The following is a 21906-nucleotide window of genomic DNA, read 5'->3' as shown; positions in this document are numbered from 1 at the left end:
TTGACAGGGATATCGCCAAAATGGTTGCACTTGAGCAACCAATCAGCTTGCATTGCAATACGCATCCTTAGCAACAAACTACCGTTGCACATTTTTGTAAGGTCTTCCAGTTCGCCATAGACACCTGTGTGTCTACTAAACAAATAGACTTTATCAGCATGAAGTCATTCCCATCAGTTCTGGTAGCAACCAGGAACCTAGGGAAGCTGGATACCATTCCTTTATGCTGCATATGTTACCAGCATGTTGAACCCTCAGAGAATCAAAAGTTAAAGATTTTGGAGGCAGACCGAAGACATTTCGAAGCCATGGCCGAAATCATCCTCCCTGAATGCCACCCACTCTGATCAGGTGCCTCTGTAGCTGAACCAAGGAGCCAAGGCAATACCCACCTGGTCGTAGCAGGTATTGCCTGGGGTCCAATCTTGGACGATGCCTAATGCGGGATAACTGAGGCAATGAGCACTAGGACACCCTTCCTCCAATCACTCGCAATAGCATGTACCCCACAGCATGATAGACAAAAAATTTAAAAAGAATAACAATATGCGTTTCTGGCATTCAGCTGTGCGGCGACCCATGTTGACAGGTAGATACTACTGCGCGAGTACATTGCACTCCCACGCAAGTGGATTCTCAGGGTCACCGTTCGTCTTTTGAGCGTAGTCACAGACGTAAGAGGCCCATCTCTGAGCAGCACGCACATCAAGAATTTTGAACTGGTCTACAACTAACCCTAAAAAAAAAAAAATTTAAAATAAAGAGGGGACTGATGGCCTCATGACCCTATTGTCACCTTCTATGATAAGCAGGGATTATCTGTGAATGTATACAATCCCTCCCATCCAGGGGGGGGGGTCCAACACATTGCACCAAAACTACAATCCATTTCCATTCCTAGGCCACCCCTTTTAGTTGCCTCTTACGAGAGGCAGGGGATACGGAGGGTGTATTCTTCATTTGTGTACCCCACCCACAGGGGGTGTCACCCGTTTTAGTCACATCTTATGACAGGCAGGGGATACCGTGGGTGATTTCTTCATCTGCGTCCCCCCACCCACAGGGGGTAATTATTATTATTTACATATTTTACGCCCACATTAGAGCACTTAAATCAATACATTTGAGTTAATTTCTTCTTTTTCTTCTCCAGGAACTTTCTCATCCTCTCCGACCTGGAAGCCCTTTGTGTGTCCGATATAGTATATTGTTTCCGGTCAACTGTTTTTAGTTTGAGACTTATGCTTTTGTTCTTCAACATCCTCTTCTGTTTTCTGTCTTTGATTTGTTGCTGAGTTATACCCAATTCTTCCAAATCATCCTGAACTTCTTTGAACCAATTATTGATTTTATTTTTCAAAAAGTAATCAAATAGTTGTTTCAATATACTGGTGTCTGGTAATCTTGATATGTGACAGAAAAAGGAAATTCTTCTTTTACACATTGTAGATATTATTGATTCACATTCACGATAGACAATGTTGTTAGGCAACAATCTCCATTGTCCATGAACTTGGTGTTTTTTATTAATAATTGTTCTAAGAATTCTTCTGTCAGTTTTCTGTAATTTGTCTGTTGTAGATTTTACATTTAATTTGAATAAAGTTTCACTAGCATACGATGCCTCTGGTTTAACTATGGAATTATGTTTCAGCTTAGCGTTTATCGAAAGAGATTTTTTTTTTATTGATTGGCCAGGTAAGTCTTTGTGCTTGTTTAAATTTAGTAGTTCTGTGTTCTATTGCTTCTTTTTCATTTGTGTTCCATGTTGTTATTTCCCCAAGATATTTGAATTTCTGAACAATTTTAATCTCTTTATTACTGTTCAGTTGAATAACTGGTAAATCAACTTTAAAAGTCATTTCTGTTTTTTCAAATGAAATTTGTAACCCCATTTTTTTGGCTATAATTTCTAGTTGTTCAATTTGAAATTTAGCCTCTTCTATTGTATTTGCAAGTAATACTAAATCGTCCGCAAAAGCAAGGCAGTTGAGTTTAATACTTCTACCGATCTTGATAGTTGGTTGGCATTTGTTTCATTCATGCATAACCTTCTCCAATGCACAATTAAATAACAATGGTGAGAATCCGTCTCCTTGTCGAAGTCCAGTTCTTATAGTGAATGATTCTGATATTTCACCTCTAAATTTAACTTTTGCCTTCAACAGGGGGTAATAATATGAGAGAAGAAAGTCATGAAGGAAGGTGGAAATCAAGGACTCCCTTGATCTCTGATGTCCTCATGTTGTCAAGTAGGAAGAAAACTAAATGTGGTAGCCTCCAATGTCGTAAGCCCATAAAACTGATCAACAATAATATTAAGCTGATTTTTAAAAAATTCAGATTCACTCTCCCTCTTCGGCTGCTACTCGTCTATGCTAGATATTTTTACAGCAATTGTATAAGAACTAACCTGTCAACAAAGGGTTGAAGAGCCAGTTATCACTAAGGTTTAGTTTAAATACAGAGAATCTACAAAAAAGAATATTTCAAAACTGCTGCTGACACAGCTGGAAAGGAAATGGTGTTTGTCTATACAAAAGAGTACCATCAACAAACAAGCAATTACAGAACACAATGGTTTGAAATAAAACTCTCAACATAACCAACAGCAATCCCATGCAATTCATTCCTGAAGGAAGCCAAAACAGCCATTACAATGATATGGAGAGATCTAAAAGTTTCAAGTCCATGGATCCTGCTGGTTTGATGAAGCTCTTGAAAACATCAGTCCCCACACTAAGAGACCATGCATTGTGATGATGATGCTGCTGCTTGTTGTTTAAAGGGGCCCCTAATGGTACAAAATGAGATGAAATGGAATGGAATGACGAATTAAAAGTCCAAAATCCTCCACTGACCAGAATTCAAAATGTGAGGACGAAGAATGAATGGATGGATATGAATTTAAAACCATCAGTGGATCCGACCTGCAATGCCTTGCATTCACAGAAACTGGCGTGAAACAATAGTATTACTGACCAAGAGACTGCATCTATAGCATAATACTGAATCGATGATGCTTTTGGTCTAAAGGGGTCCAAAATCAAGTCATTGGCCCCTCATAATGGTACTTATGGTTAGGAAAGTAGAACCATGGTATTTGTCATGTTGCGGTACTAATCCGAAAGTAGCGTAGACTCGCGACATTCCACACAGTATGGTACTACTCGCAGGTAATTAAATTCACACATGGAATACAGACCTATGGTGTTTCGCGCACTGAGGCGCTATTTACAGGCAACGCAAACCTATGACATTCCTCACATAAGTGGTCTAACCACAGGGACCTGCACTATCCTGGGGTGTTCTTCACATAGTGGGTACTATGCAAATGCAAGGCAGAACCATGGTGTCGCTCATCCCATGGTGTTGCTCATGTAGGGGTACGAATCACAGGTACTGTAGAAGCCGGCACCGTACTCTATTGCTACTAATCACAAACCTATTTGGTACCTAACATAGTGGTACTATGTGCAAGTAAAAGCGACCCATGGTGTTCCCCGCATGATGGTACTAATCACAAATAGTCTCATGGTTCTAATTTGATCATCCCTTGGTCACCCCTTTTAGTCACCTCTTACAACAGGCAGGGGATACCGTGGGTGTATTCTTCGTCTGCGTCCCCCAACCACAGGGGGTACCACTCATTGTGGCAGTCATCTCGGAAAAAGGAATTTACTGCCCACAAAGAAATCCACGGGGTTGGCAACAAATGGAAGCACCTTAAGGAACAACGTAATAGCCAAAAAAGTCAGCAAAGAAAAACATATTATAGACTCCCCCATTAAGATCTGACTCATGCAAACCAGCCAACTAAGGTATCTGAAGGAAGAATGGAAGGAAGGAAACACATAAAAATAATAATAAAAATCAGTAGAAAAATAATAGAAAAATTGTGGAAGAGTAAGAGTAAGAATAATATTAGATGGATCACAGAACTTAAAGAAGACATGAGAGAGTTGCATATTACAATAAAAGATTTAAAATAAAAACCAATGCACTCAAAATATTGAAAGACAAACACACTAGACTACAGACAAAAATCAACAAGCAGAGAATAGGAAGAGTGATTCTAGAAGCAGAAAGAAAATTACGTTCAGAAAGGATAAAACAGTATTGGGCTGACAAAAATAAGAAAAACCTCCATAAACCTGACTAAGTAGTCCTATGTTGGCTAAAAAATTAAAATAAATAAATAAATAAATAAATAAATAAGTAAATAAATAAATAAATAATAATAATAACAATAATGCAATTTGTTTTACATCCGTTCATGGTCGGATTAGGTTTCAAGTGTGTAAAGTACCATATCCAACCTTAGTCAGATTTAAATTCGTGCCAACTTGTACATTCAAAAGTATGTTAGATGACACAGTATATCAGTTTTCTGATAGAGAGTGGGCAGATGAACATTTTTACTACAGCTTAGGGTAATTTCCTGCGGCTTTGTGAACTAAGTAAATACGTGATAGTCTCAAGTCCTCTTATCTGCGCAGTTAAAATTCAAGTGGCGCTGTGTGATGCAACGAGTAGATATGGCAAGCAAATAATTTATATCTCTCGAGCAAGTGATCGAGTTATTGCAAGCTGAAGATTAAGGTGATGATCTCATTCCGGAATTAGATTCTAGTGATAGAGAAAACGAGGAGGCAGAGACATCTTTATTTCACACTGACAATGACATACCAACAATAAGTATGATTTCAACAATGCATTCCGCTGAAATAGTTGAAACAGTCTAAATTCAGCAGGAAGAAACTAAAACCGATAGCCGTAGCAGAATAGAATGAAAACATGCATAGGGTGGACACAGTGGAGCAGTACCCTGCATAATACCCCTTCATTCGCAAAACATGTGTTACAAGTGATGAAAATCATTTTCTGTCCGTATTGAAAGTTTCATAAACTGTATATAGGATAATATCTTATGTTTATTTCCACCTATTCAATACAATATAAGATGTTGGCATTTATGCTGAAACATTTTTCAGATGAGACATGTTTCACCTCCTACTGTGAGGCATCTTCAGTCATTATCAAAAAACCTTATTATTTTACCAGGCATCTGGTTAAAGATGTTCTCAAATGTGTTTGATGATTATAAGAGAGACAAGATTTATACTTGTTATAAACATGTTCATGAAATAACTAAAAAACTAATATTGTGATAAAAACATATGTAGTTCTTTGTTGAATAGGACTTCGTTTGATTGTACTATAGTAAAAAAGGTGGCTTGAAGCTGTAGTCATTAATAGATGTCTAATACATAGTGGAAGGCAAAAAATATCAGTTCTATGAGAATATACATTACATTCAAATGATACTAAAAACTGGTGGATTCATAGGTAGTACATATAAAATGTTCAATGAAATAACTAAAGATCTAATATATTGATAAACACATATGTAGTTCTTTGTTGAATAGGACGTCGTATGATTGTACGGCTTGAAGCTGTAGTCATTAATAGATGTCTAATACATAGTGGAAGGCATATGAAATCAGTTCAATGAGAATATATAATACCATCAAATGATACATAAAAACTGGCAGATTCATAAGCAGTACATTTAAAAATGGAGGCGTCGTGTGACTATAAATGACAGTTGTTGGCTTAAAGCCGTAGTCAATGTTTGAAGTATAGGTCAAGTAACTGCTAATATATGGTAAAAAGATGTAAGTCAAAATATAAAGCTTAGTATAAAAATATGAAGGAAAAACATTCCAATTGCTTGACAAAAGTTACTTGACGTTAGCGTGCATTTGTCCGTGATACTTATTGGTCAACAGTTCATAGGTTATTTTAGATTTATTCAGCAAGATTGCGTTGACAAGAAGTTCACCAGATGTTTATAGTTGGCCTAATTTGTATTAAGTCATCAAGAAAGTTGCAGAGATGATGGGCTGAAATTCTCAACGTTGGTATGGTTTTTTGCTGTGAAGGTTGGAGAACTGTTGTTTTCTTCTTCGATGACAATATATTTTATAAAAAACGTTGATTGTGATAATGTATACTATTGAAGAGTATTATGGAAGTTTGATGGGGCTGTTTCAACATAAATGCCAACATCTTATATTGTATTGAATAAGTGGAAATAAACATAAGATATTATCCTATATACAGTTTATTAAACATGTAAGTGGCTGAAGGTGTTTTTCTACCTGCTAATTTGCACGTTATTCAACAGCTTCCGACTGTATCAGAAATCAAGCCCACAGAAGAAAATAACGTATCTAACATTCATGCAGACCATCTGTCGAAACTATCTCCAAGGTCAGGAACGTGATTTAGCTCTCTCACCAGCTGTTTCTATTATCTTCCGGGCTTCTATATCTTCCTGTACTACCTGCACTTCCAATCACACCCCTCCCAAAAAAGGTCCGGCAAAAGACCCCCCCCCCATTTCGTTTGGATGGAAAAGGAAAGGAACATATGCTGTTGAAATCCCCCTCGCCATGAGAAGTGACAGTACTCCTACACGGAGATGTAGTGTGCCTGAAGAACAGAAAAGTGAGTGAAACACTGTGGTACTGTGTGAAATGTGGTGTTCCTCTGCATGGTGGACAGTGTGACACCAGATATCACACACTTAAATCGTCTTGTAAGGATATGTAGAAATTTTCATATTTTTAGAGTTTATGGTATAGGAGTAATACCAAGTTAAAACTGTGTGTTATATGTTACCTGGTGAGTCAGCACGGCATCTAAAAATCACTGGGCTGCGAGACACAGTGCCCGTGGACGGAGCTGGGAGTGAATGTGTTAAAAAAACACCAGAATGTTGGAATTTCGCCCCAAAAAGTTTAACATGCCGGAAACCAACAACACAGAGTTGTTACCTTTAAAACCCACCAACCTGAGCTGGATCTGAACCCGCAAACTTGTGCTAAGAAAGACTACTAAATAACCGAGCCACTCAGGCCGGCGTTGTTGTTTTTGTTATTATTACTGAAATTTCAGCATATGATGTACTAACACAGTAATTTGTGTAAGATAAAGCACTGAACATTTAATTTTAGACTGTGTAACAATTGGAAAGCAGAGATTGAATCAAATACAACACTATTTATAGATTAAAAGAAGGAAAACAGCAAACCTTAAAGTTTTCAGCACGGCATTTGGCGAAGTGCATGAAGGGATCTAGGCGTGATGCTGCTGGTTTGGTGGAATATACAAAATGAGCTTCTTCCACATTAATGGACAATGTCGTAGGCACGAGGCGGTTACCAAACACTACCCGTCCCTGAAATATATTTTTTTTAATCAGAACAAGCTTCTTTTAAACAGCTGAACTTTAATCAAATAAACTGGTTCATACTCACGGAACAAACATCCCATTTGATGACAGGGATAAGGTCACGCCAACTATGCGATAGCGCAGCTGCTTGAGGTGGAATTCTTCGACTGTTAGATGATCTTGGAGGTGTTGAAGGATTTGTATTTTCATTAGAATTATCACCAGAGCCTCCAGTGTTGTTATCTATAAAAAAGACAAGTGCAGTTGTCATACAATATACATGCTTTTTTTAAATGCAAGCTATAACTGCAACTTATTTTATATTTCTTTTACCAAGTAGGCCTTAGCAGGATCATACAGCATAAAATGAGTTGGCTTCTTTTCCAGTTGTGTACTGACCATATCATCAATACCACAGTAGACGAGTAAGCTAACAGAGAAGGATAGCAAACCATGACAATTCACAATTTGCCAAAGAAAAGGAAATTGGTTCAATCCCAAGCTATGGTGCGTCATTTTTACCTCTGATTTAAACATCTGTGTCAAAAACTTAATATATATTACATATCTACTAGCCTAAAAGACAAAGTTAGTATGGATATGGAAATTCAATATTTAATTTCTTTTCAAACTGAAATTTTGATATTAACACCAAAAGCTTCAATTGTGTATCCAGATTTAACACAGTAATCAGCTATATTATTTTTCACCAAGAACTGAGAACAATGCCAAAAAATATGAAGTGAGGTGCCATCCAAGATTTATTACCTGGAGTGAATATGGTGAGAAACTCCTTGTTCTGATACTCTTAACTAGCTGAGTTTTGGCAGTGCGTAGGTTAATAATCCAAAAGAGTCAGGTAGGGTTGTATAAGGTCTTAGAGCAATCGTGGTGAAACTGGTGAATAGAAACTAGCTTGTCTGGGTTTGAAAAGAAATAGATCTGGAAGAACAGGGATTAAGATGAGACCTTGTTTATGAGAAGAGGAGACCTTGTTTATGAAGATGGCAGAATGCAAATATGTGGAGTCTGTCCTTGTTCTCTTATGATTTAACACCCTCCTCTCGCCTATCAGTTGCTCCTTCTGCCCACACTAGCGTGCTGTTTTGTTCTTCCATAAGCGAGTAGCTGATATAAGGAATTTACACTCAAACATCTAGTCCTTAAACTTCCTTCAGCTTTTCTCAGTCATTTTTTGGATCACTAGAGCCACCCTGGCTCATGTTGGACTTTAATGAATGATGTTATTGGTGTTACGTGCCACAAACTTCTTTTATGGTTTTCAGAGATGTCAAGGTGTCCTGTAGGAGTGTTTAAATGCCAGTAAATCTACTGATGACGATACGAAAAACCATAAAAGTAGATAGTGGGATTACATAATTATTACATTACATAATATTAGCTGTTTGGAAGTTTGAATTGTGTACTGAATAGAAGGATTGAATAAAAACTCATAATTGTATAATTCAAGATTCATAATTATGTAAGATAGTAGGATGTAAAAAAAACATTAAATTTATTGACAGGAGGTTGGTGTATTTGAACACCTTCAATTACCACTGGACTGAGTCAGAATTGAACCTACCCTCTTGGGCAAAGGCCAGTGCTCTACTGCATGAGCCATTCAGTAAGGTACATGTTGGATTTTGTCAAGGGTTTATGGCTGGATGATCTTCATGATGGCATGTGACCTTTTGGACAGAAATTGCAACTCAGAATTTACAGGATGTGAACCTCAGACGTCTGAGTGAAAAGCTGGCAGCTAAGTCACTGACACCTCTTGCATTTGATCCAGTCCTAGTGTCATTGAAACAATTCATCACTGAAATTGGTTTAAAAGTGTTATTGGGTTGAGTGCTATGCTCACCATTACTATAAATGTCCATATCCAATCTCACATGTCACTAAGCAAAGCATGCATGGACGCCCGTGCACGCACACACGCGCGCGTGCTTTCAGTCTGCAAGCCTCTGTGAACTTACTAAATACCTCCATAATAGTCTATCTGTAACTAGTTCTGTGGCCTCATCTCTTCTCTTTAAATCTATAGAAGCTGAGTATAACCACTCATCATCTTGGTCTCCCTCTACTTCTCTTACCCATCATAACAGAGCCCATTATACTCCTATCCTTCCCCATTTGCCTCACATGACCCCCACAACAGAAGCCAGTTTATGCATACAGCTTCATCCATAGAGTTAATTCCTAACTTAGTCTTTATCTGCTCATTCCAAGTACCCTCCTGCCACTGTTCCCACCTGTTTGTACCAGCAGTCATTCTCGCTACTTTCATGCCTGTTACTTCTCACTCATGAATAGGATATCTTGAGTCTGCCCAGTTTTCACGCCTGTAAAGCAAAGTTGTTCTGAAAACAGACCAATGTAATGATAGTTTCGTCCGGAAGCTAACTTCCTTCTTACACAATAGTGTCGATCGCAACTGTGAGCTCGCTGCATTAGTTTTGCTGCACCTTTATTCAATCTCACTTTGTACACTCCCATCTTAAGAGAACACACACCCTAAATGCTTGAAATAATCTACCTGTTCCAGCTTTGTATTCCCAATATGACATTCAATTCTCTTGGATTTCTAACCTACTGACATCAATTTACTCTTGGAAAAGCTCATTTTCATACCATTCTCATTGCACTTATTTTCAAGTTCCAAGATATTAGACCGCAGGCTTTTGGCACAATCTGCCATTAAGACCAAGTCATCATCATACGCCAAACTGCTTACTGCATTTTCATCCAAATAAATATCTTCCTGCCACTTAAAACCTTTCAGTAAATGATCCATGTAATCTATGAACAACAATGGTGAAAGATTACAGCATTGTCTAACCCCTGTAAGTACTCTGAACCAAGAACTGTTTCTACCATCAATTCTCACTGCAGCCCAACTGTCAACATCTATGCCTTTAATTTTAACCCCTCGGCGACGGGGAATATTTGAGTGTCGCTTTAACCAGTGGACGGAGGTGAATCAGATATGAGCATTAAGAGAACGTAGTGATCTCTAAAAATTCATTGTTACTACAGTTTAGCTCAGATTACTTTCAAATGTTTACAGTAAACACAAACAAATGTAGTTTAAATTTACCTTATAGTGTAGTAATGGAGAAGAGACCTTCCACATTTTATATGGAATGAAAGAGACATTCTTGTATTTGCCTAGGTTGTTTCAGAAAGCAATGAAAACTACGGTAATAGTTGCCTCATACTTTGAGCAGAAGGACCAGGACAATAGTTCAAACATTCATTTAGCACAAATCCTAGATTATGGGATGATTAGTTCATGAGAAAGAGGGCATATATTTTGGCGTGTTTTGTATTCCATTACTTGGCTGTGACCACCATGCCCTCCCAACCCTTATGTTATGTGTCCACTCTTGCTTTGCTCAGTTCAGTCAGGTGTAGTGCTGTTATCTGAATTATTAAAACTTAAGTACTTCTCTTTCATTCAAACTGCACTGTGCCATCCTTCTGTGCCGTGCAATATTATATATCAAAGTGACAGTGAATCAAGTAATTACGAGCCATAAAAGATTTCAAGACGTTGAAAGAATTATAGGAATTATCATATGTCAAGATTCATATCAGTGATTATGACGATGCTTTTTTAAAACGGCCTAACATTATGGTCATCGGCCCCTAATGCTACGAAATGAGACGAAATGCAATGACAATTTAGAAGTACAAAATTCATCCACTGACTAGAATTCATAAATGTGATGATGAAGAATGAATGGATGAATATGAATTTAAAGCAATCAGTGGATCCGACTCGCAATGCCCCACCTTCCCAGAAACTATATGACTGAGCAAGGGACAGCTTCCAAAGCACAATCCTGAATTGATAATGTTCGTTGTCTAAAGGGGTTCAATATCCAGGTGAATGGTACCTCATAATGGCACTTATCGCTAATAAAGTAAAACCATGGTATTTCTCAAGCGGCGGTACTAATCAAAGGTAGCATAAACTCACGGTGTACCGAACTTTATGGTACTACTCACAAGTATTGTACGTCATACAGGCAACGCAGACCTGTGGTGTTTCTAACATAATGGCACCATGGTGCACCTCACATAGGTGTACTAATCACAGGGACTCTTACTATCCCATGATGTTCCTCGCGTAGAGAGTACAAATCACAGGCAACACAGACCAACAGTGAACAGTGTCGCTCATATAGTGATACTAATCACAGGAAACGCCCAGACCCGTGGTGCTTCTCACTTAATGGTACAAATCACAGGCAACGTAAGCCCATGATGTTGCACATGTAGTGATACAAATCACAGGTACTGGAAAACCACAGTGAACCACTCTCTGCTGCTACTAATCACAAACCTATTGTGTACCTAACATAGTGGTGCTACTCTCAAGTAAAGGCGACCCATGGCTTTGCCTGCATGATGGTACTAATCACCAGTAGTTTCATGGTTCTAATTCAATCATCCCTATGTCGCCCCTTTTAGTTGCCTCTAACGACAGATAGGGGATACAACGGGCATATTCTTCGTCTGCACCCCCCACCAACAGGTGGTAGAGAGAGAGAGAGAGAAAAAAGGAAAAAGAAGGGATCAGTCACTTCCAAAAATGAAGTAACAGATGAAGAAAGACAAGGGCCATGTAGGGCGTGAAAATGAAACACTCCCTAGGCCTCGAATGCTCTAATAGTCGGGATCGGAAAAGAACAAGAGTTTACCAAGGGAGGTGGGACAGGATAGATGAAAGTGAGGAGCCTGGCACAAGTAAATGGAAGCAATGCCAGGACTCAGCTAAGGGCTCCGTGGTCGCCAATCCATGCTCCCAAGTTGAGAACCCCTGGGCCCCCTTTCAGTCACCTCTTACGACAGGCAGGGGATACCGTGTGTGTATTCTCCATTTGCGTCCCCCACCAACAGGGGTATTCATATCAGTAAAGAGATGGTGATTTATACCATCAGTCAACATAAGGAAACATTCTGTAATGAAACACAGGCTACATCAACTAGAATACAGCAAAAATTTAAGCCTACATGCTCTCAAGCGGAAAGAGGTCTGATTATTTCAAACACTTTAGAAAGAAAAGAAATACTGATTTGGGCTGATTCATACATACAAGGAAGGCAGAGATCTTCACCTTCAAAGATATACCATTTCCATCTTGTCAACTTCCATATTTTACGAGCTAGAACAAAATTAAGTTAAACCTACAGGGGTCTATACCACGCATGGAGGTTGGAAGCATGTGAAGAAAAGGAAGTCTATACGGCATATGGAGGTTGGCATAAAGTCCACCAGCTTGGTAAACACCTTTTCCCTCAGTACTCTGTCATATAATGCCATTATAATGGGTCCATTATTCGACATTACAAATTTTCAGGCTAATTTTCATTCCTGTTGCCAGCATTTTGCACCAGTGTGCTAATATGGGCTTGCCAGTTGGTAAATAACACACCTAGTAGCTAGTGCATACCGTGGAGGCCACTGCGTAGGCTATTTGAAGCTAGCGGCAGTGCCAATGCACTATGAGAGACTGTCTCTTTTGCAAAAGTTGAAGCTTCCCAGGACCTTCGGATTCTAGGGAGTCCGCACCAACATGCTTTAAGGATGAGTCAGAGCATCCTGAAATCCTTGGACATAAACTCAGATCAAGACGGCAATGTTTCTTCGCAATATTTAATGCTAATTCACTGCTCAAAGTGGGTAAACTGAAACATCTGACCGACTAACACAGCATAACATAGTACTGACAGCAGTACAGGAATCCAGATTCACTGATGAACATGCCTTTGAGTCACAAGGATACAAAATCTTCAAAGGAAAAGTGGGTCAGCAGATAATGAACGTACCTCACTTAGGTACAGGATTTACAATCAGCCACAAGATATTGGATTCAGTCGTTGATTTTACCTCCCCAAGCAGTTGTGTATTCATCCTATCTCTAAAATGTGCTAACAAGGGCTACACTTTAGTCAATGTAAATGGCCCAATCAACCAGGACAACAAGCGCAACCCACACAGAACTGACAAATTCTGGGAAGACCTAGAATATATTCTCTCAAATTCCAGAGGGACATACTATCATACTGCTTGGTGATTTGAATGCCCAATTGGGAAGAGAAAAAAATACAGAAATATAATGGGTAACCTTCCGGCACATAAACAAACTAATCACAATGGAGAACGATTGTTAAAAGTGTGCAGAACTTTTCGATTGGTAATGAAATCTACAGCCTTTAAACATCTGCCACAAAAACAGAAGACTTGGATTTCTCCTAACACCAACCTGGGTGAATTCCAGATAGATCGTGTGGCCATCTCAAGAAAATCCCGAAAGGAAATACAAAACGTGAAGGTATTAAGAAGTGCCTATCTGGACTCAGACCACTACTTCTCAAGAGATAAAATTGATACTTCTGCCTGGAAACACTAGATTGCACAGAACCTCCAAGAGGGGATTTGATACAGAGCAACTTAAGAACAATCAAAAAGTAAGTCGAAGACTGAACAATGTCGATCTTAACAACCAGGACCAACTGAAAGAAGCTGAACATGGCCCCTCTTACTAAAAGAAGGAAACATCCATGGTGGTCTGAAGACTGTGACAACACAATAGCTTAAAGACAGGCAGCCTGGATGAATTGGAACTCTAAAAAGACCAAGGACAATTGGGAGAACTTTCAGGAAGAAAGGAACTTACAACCAAGACAAACTGAGAAACCAAATGGGCCTTCACAAACAACCAACTAATCCAAATCAAAGACAGCTTTATTAAAAATAAATCCAGAGACTTTTACAAAACTTTCAAGCAGAAACTTGGAAAATACACTCCACCAAGTCTTCACTTCAGAGACTCACAGGGGCAAGCTGGCTTTTAAAGACAAGGACAACTGCGAACTCTTAGCCCAGTATTAAGAACTTGCTCAATTGCGACCCACTTAGCAAAGATTTTTATGACAAACAAACCACACCAAATCCGGACTTGCTGACTCCTTCATAGAAAGAAATTTGTGAAATCATTCAACTTCTTGAGAATAAAACGGCAGCTGGAGAGAACTCCGTTCTTGGTGAACTCTGGAAATGTGTTGGAAGCAATGCCATGGGCCAGCTCATCAGGATCATACAGAACATCTAGGAAACAGAAATTACCACCTGATTGGACCTCAACTCTGATTCATCCCTTTCAAAAGAAAGGAGACTTTACTAACCTAAACAACGACTGTGGGATTTCTCTCGTCCTGGTAACATACAAGATTTTTTCCAAGGCGTTATTAACACGAGTAGAAAGTCAACTGGACAGTCAACTCAGAGAACATCAGGGAGGCTTCAGAAAGAGCCGATCATGGCTGAACGGATCCTCAACCTTAAAACTGTAATTGCATACTCCAAAATGACAAACCGCACCATGGTCATCACCTTTGTTGATTTTCAGAAGGCCTACGCCTCCGTTGATAGAGAAACAATAAAATTCTCCAGGAACTGGGATTAGACAACAAAACCTGCAGACTCATTCTAGAAACCTTGACTAACATCCATTTCAAGGTTACATTTAGAGGCGAGGTTTCGGAAAGCTTCGACATAAAAACAGGAGTGAGACAAAGGGATGGACTTTACCTACTTCTCTTCAACTGTGTCCTTGAAATGTTTGCAAGAGAATGACTCAAAGAACTGACCAACTTGGGTGTCCAGAGTGGGACATACCTGGGTCATAAGAAGGAAGGGCTGGTTGTAGATTACCTAGCCTCTGCTGACGACATGGCACTGATTGCCAATTCCCTTGATATAGTAACAATACAGGCAGCCAAAGTGGGTCTTCAAGTGTCGTCGTAGAAAATGGAGTTCTCCAGCATTATCAAAGAAGCTAGCAGAGAGATATTAATAGAATAGGAAAAAATCAATAGGACTGTGAAATGTAAGTATCTTGGTGAATGGATTGAACCCAACTTATCAGAAAGAGCATCATTATCCATGAGAGTTAACAAGTTGGAACTGGTCTATCAAATGACGAGGAACACCTATGACAAAAAATGCCTGTCACATAACCTGAAACTGAAGCACTACACGTGAGTCATATGACCAGAAGCTCTGTATGTCATAGAATGTCTTTCACTGAACCAAAGAGGTCTGATGGAAAAACCAGAAGTCAGAGAGAGAGGAGAATTCTTGGGAAGATCTTAGATCCGGTAAAGGAAGATGGCACAATTCCGAGCTCTACAAACATAGAGAGGCTCTCAGATTGTGCTAGGGAAAGGAAAACAGCTTTCTATGGCCATACAGTAAGACTGCCTCCCAAAAGACTGACTAATCACACGTTCATCTTCTGGCAGAACAAGATGATTCATCCTACCTGGCTGACGGGAACCGAGAAGGACGTTAAAGAACTGGGAATATCAGATCCTCAAGATATAAGTTCTGTACGACATACCCTAAAAGAAGTCCATGGATTTCAGGAAAATCCCCAGAAGAAAGGTACCCCCTGGACAAATGAAAGAAAGGAGTTACACTGGCAGAAAATGCGACAATACTGGGCAAAGATCAAAACCCAACAGTTGAACAAGCGTGGTCCAAAGTAGGCCCATTCAAACCAAGAAGAATAATAATAATACAGTAAATAAACTTCTCTACAAAACTGTGTTACCGATTTCTGTCTATGTTTACACCACATAGCATGATCTCTATCGCAGTGGTTTCTACACAGAATGCAAGAGCACTGCAAGCCTGGATCATGGTAATTCTCGATTTTACACACTTTAAAATGAAATCCACGAGCTGTAATCCTTGTTACAAGATGTCGTAATTCGTATGAACCTTGTTCCCACCCATCATTGGTTATAGCATCCGAGCAATAAAATTCACTCCATATTTCTCCTCTCTTTTGACTCATAGTACACAACACATCTTTGTATCCTTGTGTAGATGGTAGCAATAGCTGAAGGGAAGCTCATTTGCTAGTACATACACTAAACGTGATGGCATGAATTCAGAAAGAGAAAGAACTCTCTCTAGTTAGGTAGTACCTTTAGGTAGGTAGATTTGTAGATTTTTATCTTTACAATTTCGGACAGATGAGTATTTCAGATGTGGCCATATGTTCTCTAAACCATATGCTACCACAGGGGCAACTCTGAAAGTAAAACAGCCTTATTCCTGTCATCAGCAAAAGGTTGCATAATTGGTTTATCTCACTCATGCTCCTAATTGCAGAATTTACTCTTTCTCTGACATGAACACAGAAGACGTTCCCTGCTGTCTATAGCGTCACTCCTAAATATCTGAAATATGAAACAGATGGAAGAAGTCGTTCTTTATAATAAATGGTCCCACTTTCTCCAACTTTTCTGAATGTTAGTATCACCATCTTAGTTTTGTTGAGGTGCTAATAAATTTGAGAGCTCCTGTGCTAAATGAAATGCTCCAATCCTATTTTGATCAACTTATGTATGTGTTCTGAAGAGACAATAATCCAACACAGTTCAGGAATATCCACTGTGAGCCTTCTCTGGTGACCTGGCAGAATTCCTGGAGGCAACTTCCAGATCAACAGAATACATTTGCCATCTAGATGTCAGTTTATGATTCTTTTGTATAATTACAAAACTGTAATGTATTTACCAGTTTATATATGTATATGTGTTTGTAAAATATTACCTCTGTTAATAGGGTTTCTTGTGGTATGAAACATCCACATGCTAAATAAATATGGTTACAACATTCTAACTTAACAAACAAGCATCTACAAATTCTGTGTCATTTTCTCATTAATAATTTTAATAGTTATAAATTTATACCAACCTTACAGAAATAGAGGAATATGAAAATTGATCAATAATAAGTAAAAACAAGCAACTGCCTCTGACATCACTTTGTAAGAGTATAACATCCAATCTAATACAATAATGCAACATCAAAAATATACACACACCTATGCGTGCGTGCGTGTGCACACACACACACACACACACACACGAGTATATGCAGTGGTAGATAAGTTGTGACTTCACCAAAGAAGAACGCATACTTTAAGCTGACTCCATTGCAAGCATTGTGAAATATTAAAATATACCCACTCTTTTTGTGATCTCCAGTGCCGGAATCATCATCATCTTTAGGAAATATTTGTGGCTCCAGACCAAACAATCGTTCCAGTTCACCATACACCGCACACCGATTATATACATGAAGCTCAAATCCATTCAGCAACACAGAAAGGCGAGTATCAGAGTGCGACAAATCTGCATGAAAAATCAAATTTATAACAGAATAACAAATCAGAACTACACAATGCGATTAAAATTTTCAACATCTATACATATAAAATAACATGTCCTGACTAGATGACAGAGTGACCGATTCATCATTGCCAAGCCAAAACTACTGAACATAAAGAAATGAAATTTTGGGAATATATTTATATTACAGTGTAAATATAAGGAAAGATTTTTGGATATTCTGTCGCTAAGGGGGTGAATTTTTTAAATGAGTATATCTCTGAAACTTAACAGTTTAAAGACATGAAAATTGGTATTCAGAATCTCCTATAAATTCTTTTTCAGAAAATTCCCTTCGGGGGTGGGGGGGAGGAGGTGAAAAAAGTTGAAAAAGGGGCTGAATTCCGTTTATGAGGATACTTATATCTCAAAAACCAAAGATGTTACAGACATGAAAATTGGAATTTAGTCTCCTTTAAAAATAAAGAAATACGTTATTTTTTTGGAGAATCCACTTGGGGCAGGAGTGAACAGGAGTGACAAAGGGGGTGAATTTTAAACATGAGTATGTCTACAGTACATCTTAAAAAGTAACCTATTACACACATGAAAATTGGTATTTGAAATCTTCTTTAAAAATAAAGCACGTATATTTTTATTTTCGAAAAATCCACTTAAGAGTATGAGGGGAGAAAAGATTGTGGGATATAAATTTCATATTGATTGGTCCATACTGAACTGAGATTACATTTAAAATTAATTATATTCTATTCGTTCCACCTTTTCAATACAAAATGTTCTGTATTGAGAGTTATATTACAAGTTTTTTATACATGGTACTAGTTTCGACTCCAGATCTGGGTCATCATCAGCCAATGACACAAATTATACAAGGTAACAATAACCCTAAAACAACGTACAAGCACATAACATAAAACATGCGTGGGTAAAACTGATCAATTAAAAAGATTAAAATTGTCTGCGAGGGATGGTCACAGTGACGTTAAAAAATGGTCATGTCCGTCCCTCATCGCCTGTCAAGCTCTTCACTTCACTGTATAAGGTCAACTGGTTCCGCATTGAAGTATGAACTCTTACCACCTATAACTTGGAACCATTCTACTAACCTTCATATGCAACCTTCGCCACCGCAAGAAGCACTTCAACACCAGCTTCAACAGCATCATAGATGCTAACACTATTCATATTCTGTGCGCAACTGCATTCCACATATGTTATTTATCATAACGTTGATTGAATTCAATTCTCTTCAGCATCAAGAATAATTATCTAAAAACATTTTAATGGATTTCAAGTGTCCCATTCTAATGTATTATACACACATCCAAGTTTTAACATCACTGTGGACTTGGGCTGTATGTACAATTTTAACCACATACCAGCCCTCCTGGAATTCTTAAATCTCTGGCAGTACTGGGAATTGAACCCAGGCATCCGAGGATGGCAGCTAATAGTGCTAACAGTTACACTACGGAGGCAGAATTATTAAAAAAGTGCAAAGATGGAGTAACACTGAAAGAAAAAACAGAAAAATAAATACATGGGGAGAATATTTTTATGACTTGTTAAATGTAGGAAAAGATGATAACTAAGAAACCTGCCACAAAAGAGAGCCCAAATGAATTATAATATACATTTTCAAGAACGAAGAAGGAATGTGTAATTTCAGTGAAATCAAAATTATTTTATGTTATAACAATCAAGAGTACACTAAACAAAAACCTGTGGTACAAAAGCACATTAGGACCCTGATCTCCCAAAATGAATACTGTCCAGTCAAATGGCTTGCAGATACTGAACAAGTTTGTGAGGGAATAATGACCTTGATGATGCACACATTGTGAAGGAGAAACTGACTGTTTCAGTTGGCTTTGAAGGGAAATTAAGGGACTAAGGATGGTGGAGGGAGAATTAGAGTACATGTGGTCAGCGTGATAACATCCTCAGCCGTATTCTTTTTTGACCAAATCTGCTGTGCCTCATAAATAGCTCCTCACTTGCTCAAGAAGCTGAGAGAAACCTTTTCCAACCTTCAGATCAATCCCTGGACTGGCCAAGTGTGTAATGAGCATGTGCCAGGATAAAGTCAAAAATTACAGGCCAGTCATTTTGACATGTGTTGCATGTAAGCTTTGGGAAGGCATTCTTTCTGATTATATTAGACATGTTTGTGAAATTAATAACTGGTTTGATAGAAGGCAGATTGGGTTTAGGAAAGGTTATTTCACTGAAGCTCAACTTGTAGGATTCTAGCAAGATACAGCAGATATCTTAGAATCAGGAGGGCAAATGGACTGTATAGTGATTGACCTATCAAAGGCATTTGATAGCGTGGATCATGGAAGACTACTGGCAAAAATGAGTAAAACTGTTCTAGACAAGTGACTGAATGGGTGGCTATATTTCTATAAAACAGAACTCTGAGAATTAGAGTACGTGAAGCATTATCTGATCCCGTAATCATTAAGAAGGCAATTCCTAAAGGCAGTATTATTGGACCTCTATGTTCTCTTATTTATATATAAACTAGCAGTTACCTGGAGATTTGCTCGCGTGGATTTCGTAACTTGATAAAGTAATCGTTCCTCGCTACTGTACTAAGACATTATCTGAAAAACCCTAAAGTATAAAACCTCATCGAATAACTGAGTTTCATTTACCCCCAGACACTCTTTGTTATTCACGTTTGTGGTATTGCCTTTTGGGGCTAAGACAACCATGTGACATACAACAGTACATGTGAGAAACAGTCTTCTTTCAAGGCGAAAAAAAAAGTTTAAATTTTAAAGGAGATTCCAAATACCAATTTCCATGTCTGCAACATCTTCAGTTTTTGGGATATAAGTATCCCCATAAAAATAATTCAACCCCCTTATCAGTCTTTTCTCCAACCCCACCTCCACCTAAGTGGATTTTCAAAAAAAAAAAAAAAAAAAAATACATGTTTCTTTATCTTTAAAGAAGATTCAAATACCAATTATCCCATCTGCAACATCTTCAGTTTTTGAGATATAGGTATCCTCATAAGAAATAAACTCTTTACACCTCTGTCAAGTCCCTTTTCTGAAAACAAAAAGAAAATACATGTTCCTATATTTTTAAAGGTCTTTCCAAATATCAAGTTTCATGTCTGTAACATGCTTTTTATATATAAAGTAGATATACTGGTACTCATTTTATAAGTATCCTCATAAAAAAATTCAACTCCCTATTCAGTCCCCCCTCCCAAATGTGTTTTTCTTGATTTTTAAAGGAGATTCCAAATACCAATTTTCGTGTCTAATCTTTGTAATACATAAGTACCCCCATAAACAGAATTCAATTTTTTCACTTTCACTCACTCCGCCCGCCCCCCCCCCCCCCCACATGAATTTTCCAAAAACAAAAAATTTGTACCTTTATTTATGACGAGCTTCAAAATACCAATTATCACGGCTATAACATCTTCCGTTTTTGGGATATACCTATGTATCATGTTAAAAGAATTCAGCTCTTTTGAATCCTCTCCCCCCCGGTTATTTTCCCCAAAAATGCTTGTTTCTTTACTTTTACAGGAGATTCCAAATACCAATTTTCATGTCTGTAACATGTTACATTTCTGAGAAATACTGTCTTTTTAAAATTCCACCCCCTTCCTCACTCCTATTCACCCCGCATTAATTGGATTTTCCAAAAACAAAAAAAATTTGAGTCTATTTTTAAAGGAGATTCCAAATACTAATTTTCAAGTCTGTAACGTCTTCAGTTTTTGAGATATAAGTATCCTTATAAAAGGTATTCAACTCATTTTTCACCTGTTTTGCACCACCCTTAAGAGGATTTTCTGAAAACAAGAAAAAACGTGTTTATTTTTTAAGGAGATTCAAAATAGTTTGAATGATATATATTAATTCAAACAATTCACTCCCATTTTCATCCCCTTATTGAAGGAATATCCAAAAATCCTCCCTTAGTGAGCACCTACATTCTAATATAAACGTATCTCCAGTAGTTTTGGCTCGGTGATGAATCAGTCAGTCAGTCAGTCAGGACAGGCTATTTTATGTATACATATATATACACATAGATGATATGTGTAAAGAACTGGAATCAGAGAAGAGGATTTTTGCAGATATTATACTGTATAGAGTATGAAGTAAATATTAAGTTAAAAGATAGTGAACAACTGCAAAAGATATCAACAATCTTGTGAGATGGACAGTAGGCAATGGTATGATAAATGAGGTTAAAAGTCCTGTTGTGAGTTTCAATAATCTGAAACGTCGTCTTAATTTTAATTACAGCATTGATGGGGTGAAAATTCCTTATGGGAATAACTAAGTACCTAGGCATTAAATAAGGAAAGATCTTAATTGGGGTAAACACATAAATGGGATTGTAAATAAAGGCTACGGGTCTCTGCACATGGTTATGAGGGTATTTAGGGGTTGTAGTAAGTTTGTAAA

The 21906-nt window shown here is 38.1% G+C and overlaps 1 protein-coding gene across 1 annotated transcript in view; it reads right to left on the bottom strand.

The window, feature by feature from the left end:
• Positions 1-21906, bottom strand: part of tweek (transmembrane protein KIAA1109 homolog tweek) — an 843591-nt gene that overhangs the window by 809155 nt on the left and 12530 nt on the right. The window contains 3 exon segments of the mRNA XM_068226772.1: positions 7100-7246; positions 7326-7483; positions 17300-17464. Of these exon segments, the coding sequence (XP_068082873.1) occupies positions 7100-7246; positions 7326-7483; positions 17300-17464 (470 nt within the window).

This window comes from Anabrus simplex, chromosome 1 (genome assembly GCF_040414725.1).
Source record: "Anabrus simplex isolate iqAnaSimp1 chromosome 1, ASM4041472v1, whole genome shotgun sequence".
NCBI lineage: Eukaryota > Metazoa > Arthropoda > Insecta > Orthoptera > Tettigoniidae > Anabrus > Anabrus simplex.
The sequence above is the reverse complement of the archived record's forward strand: the minus strand, read 5'-3'. Positions and strand labels throughout refer to the sequence as shown.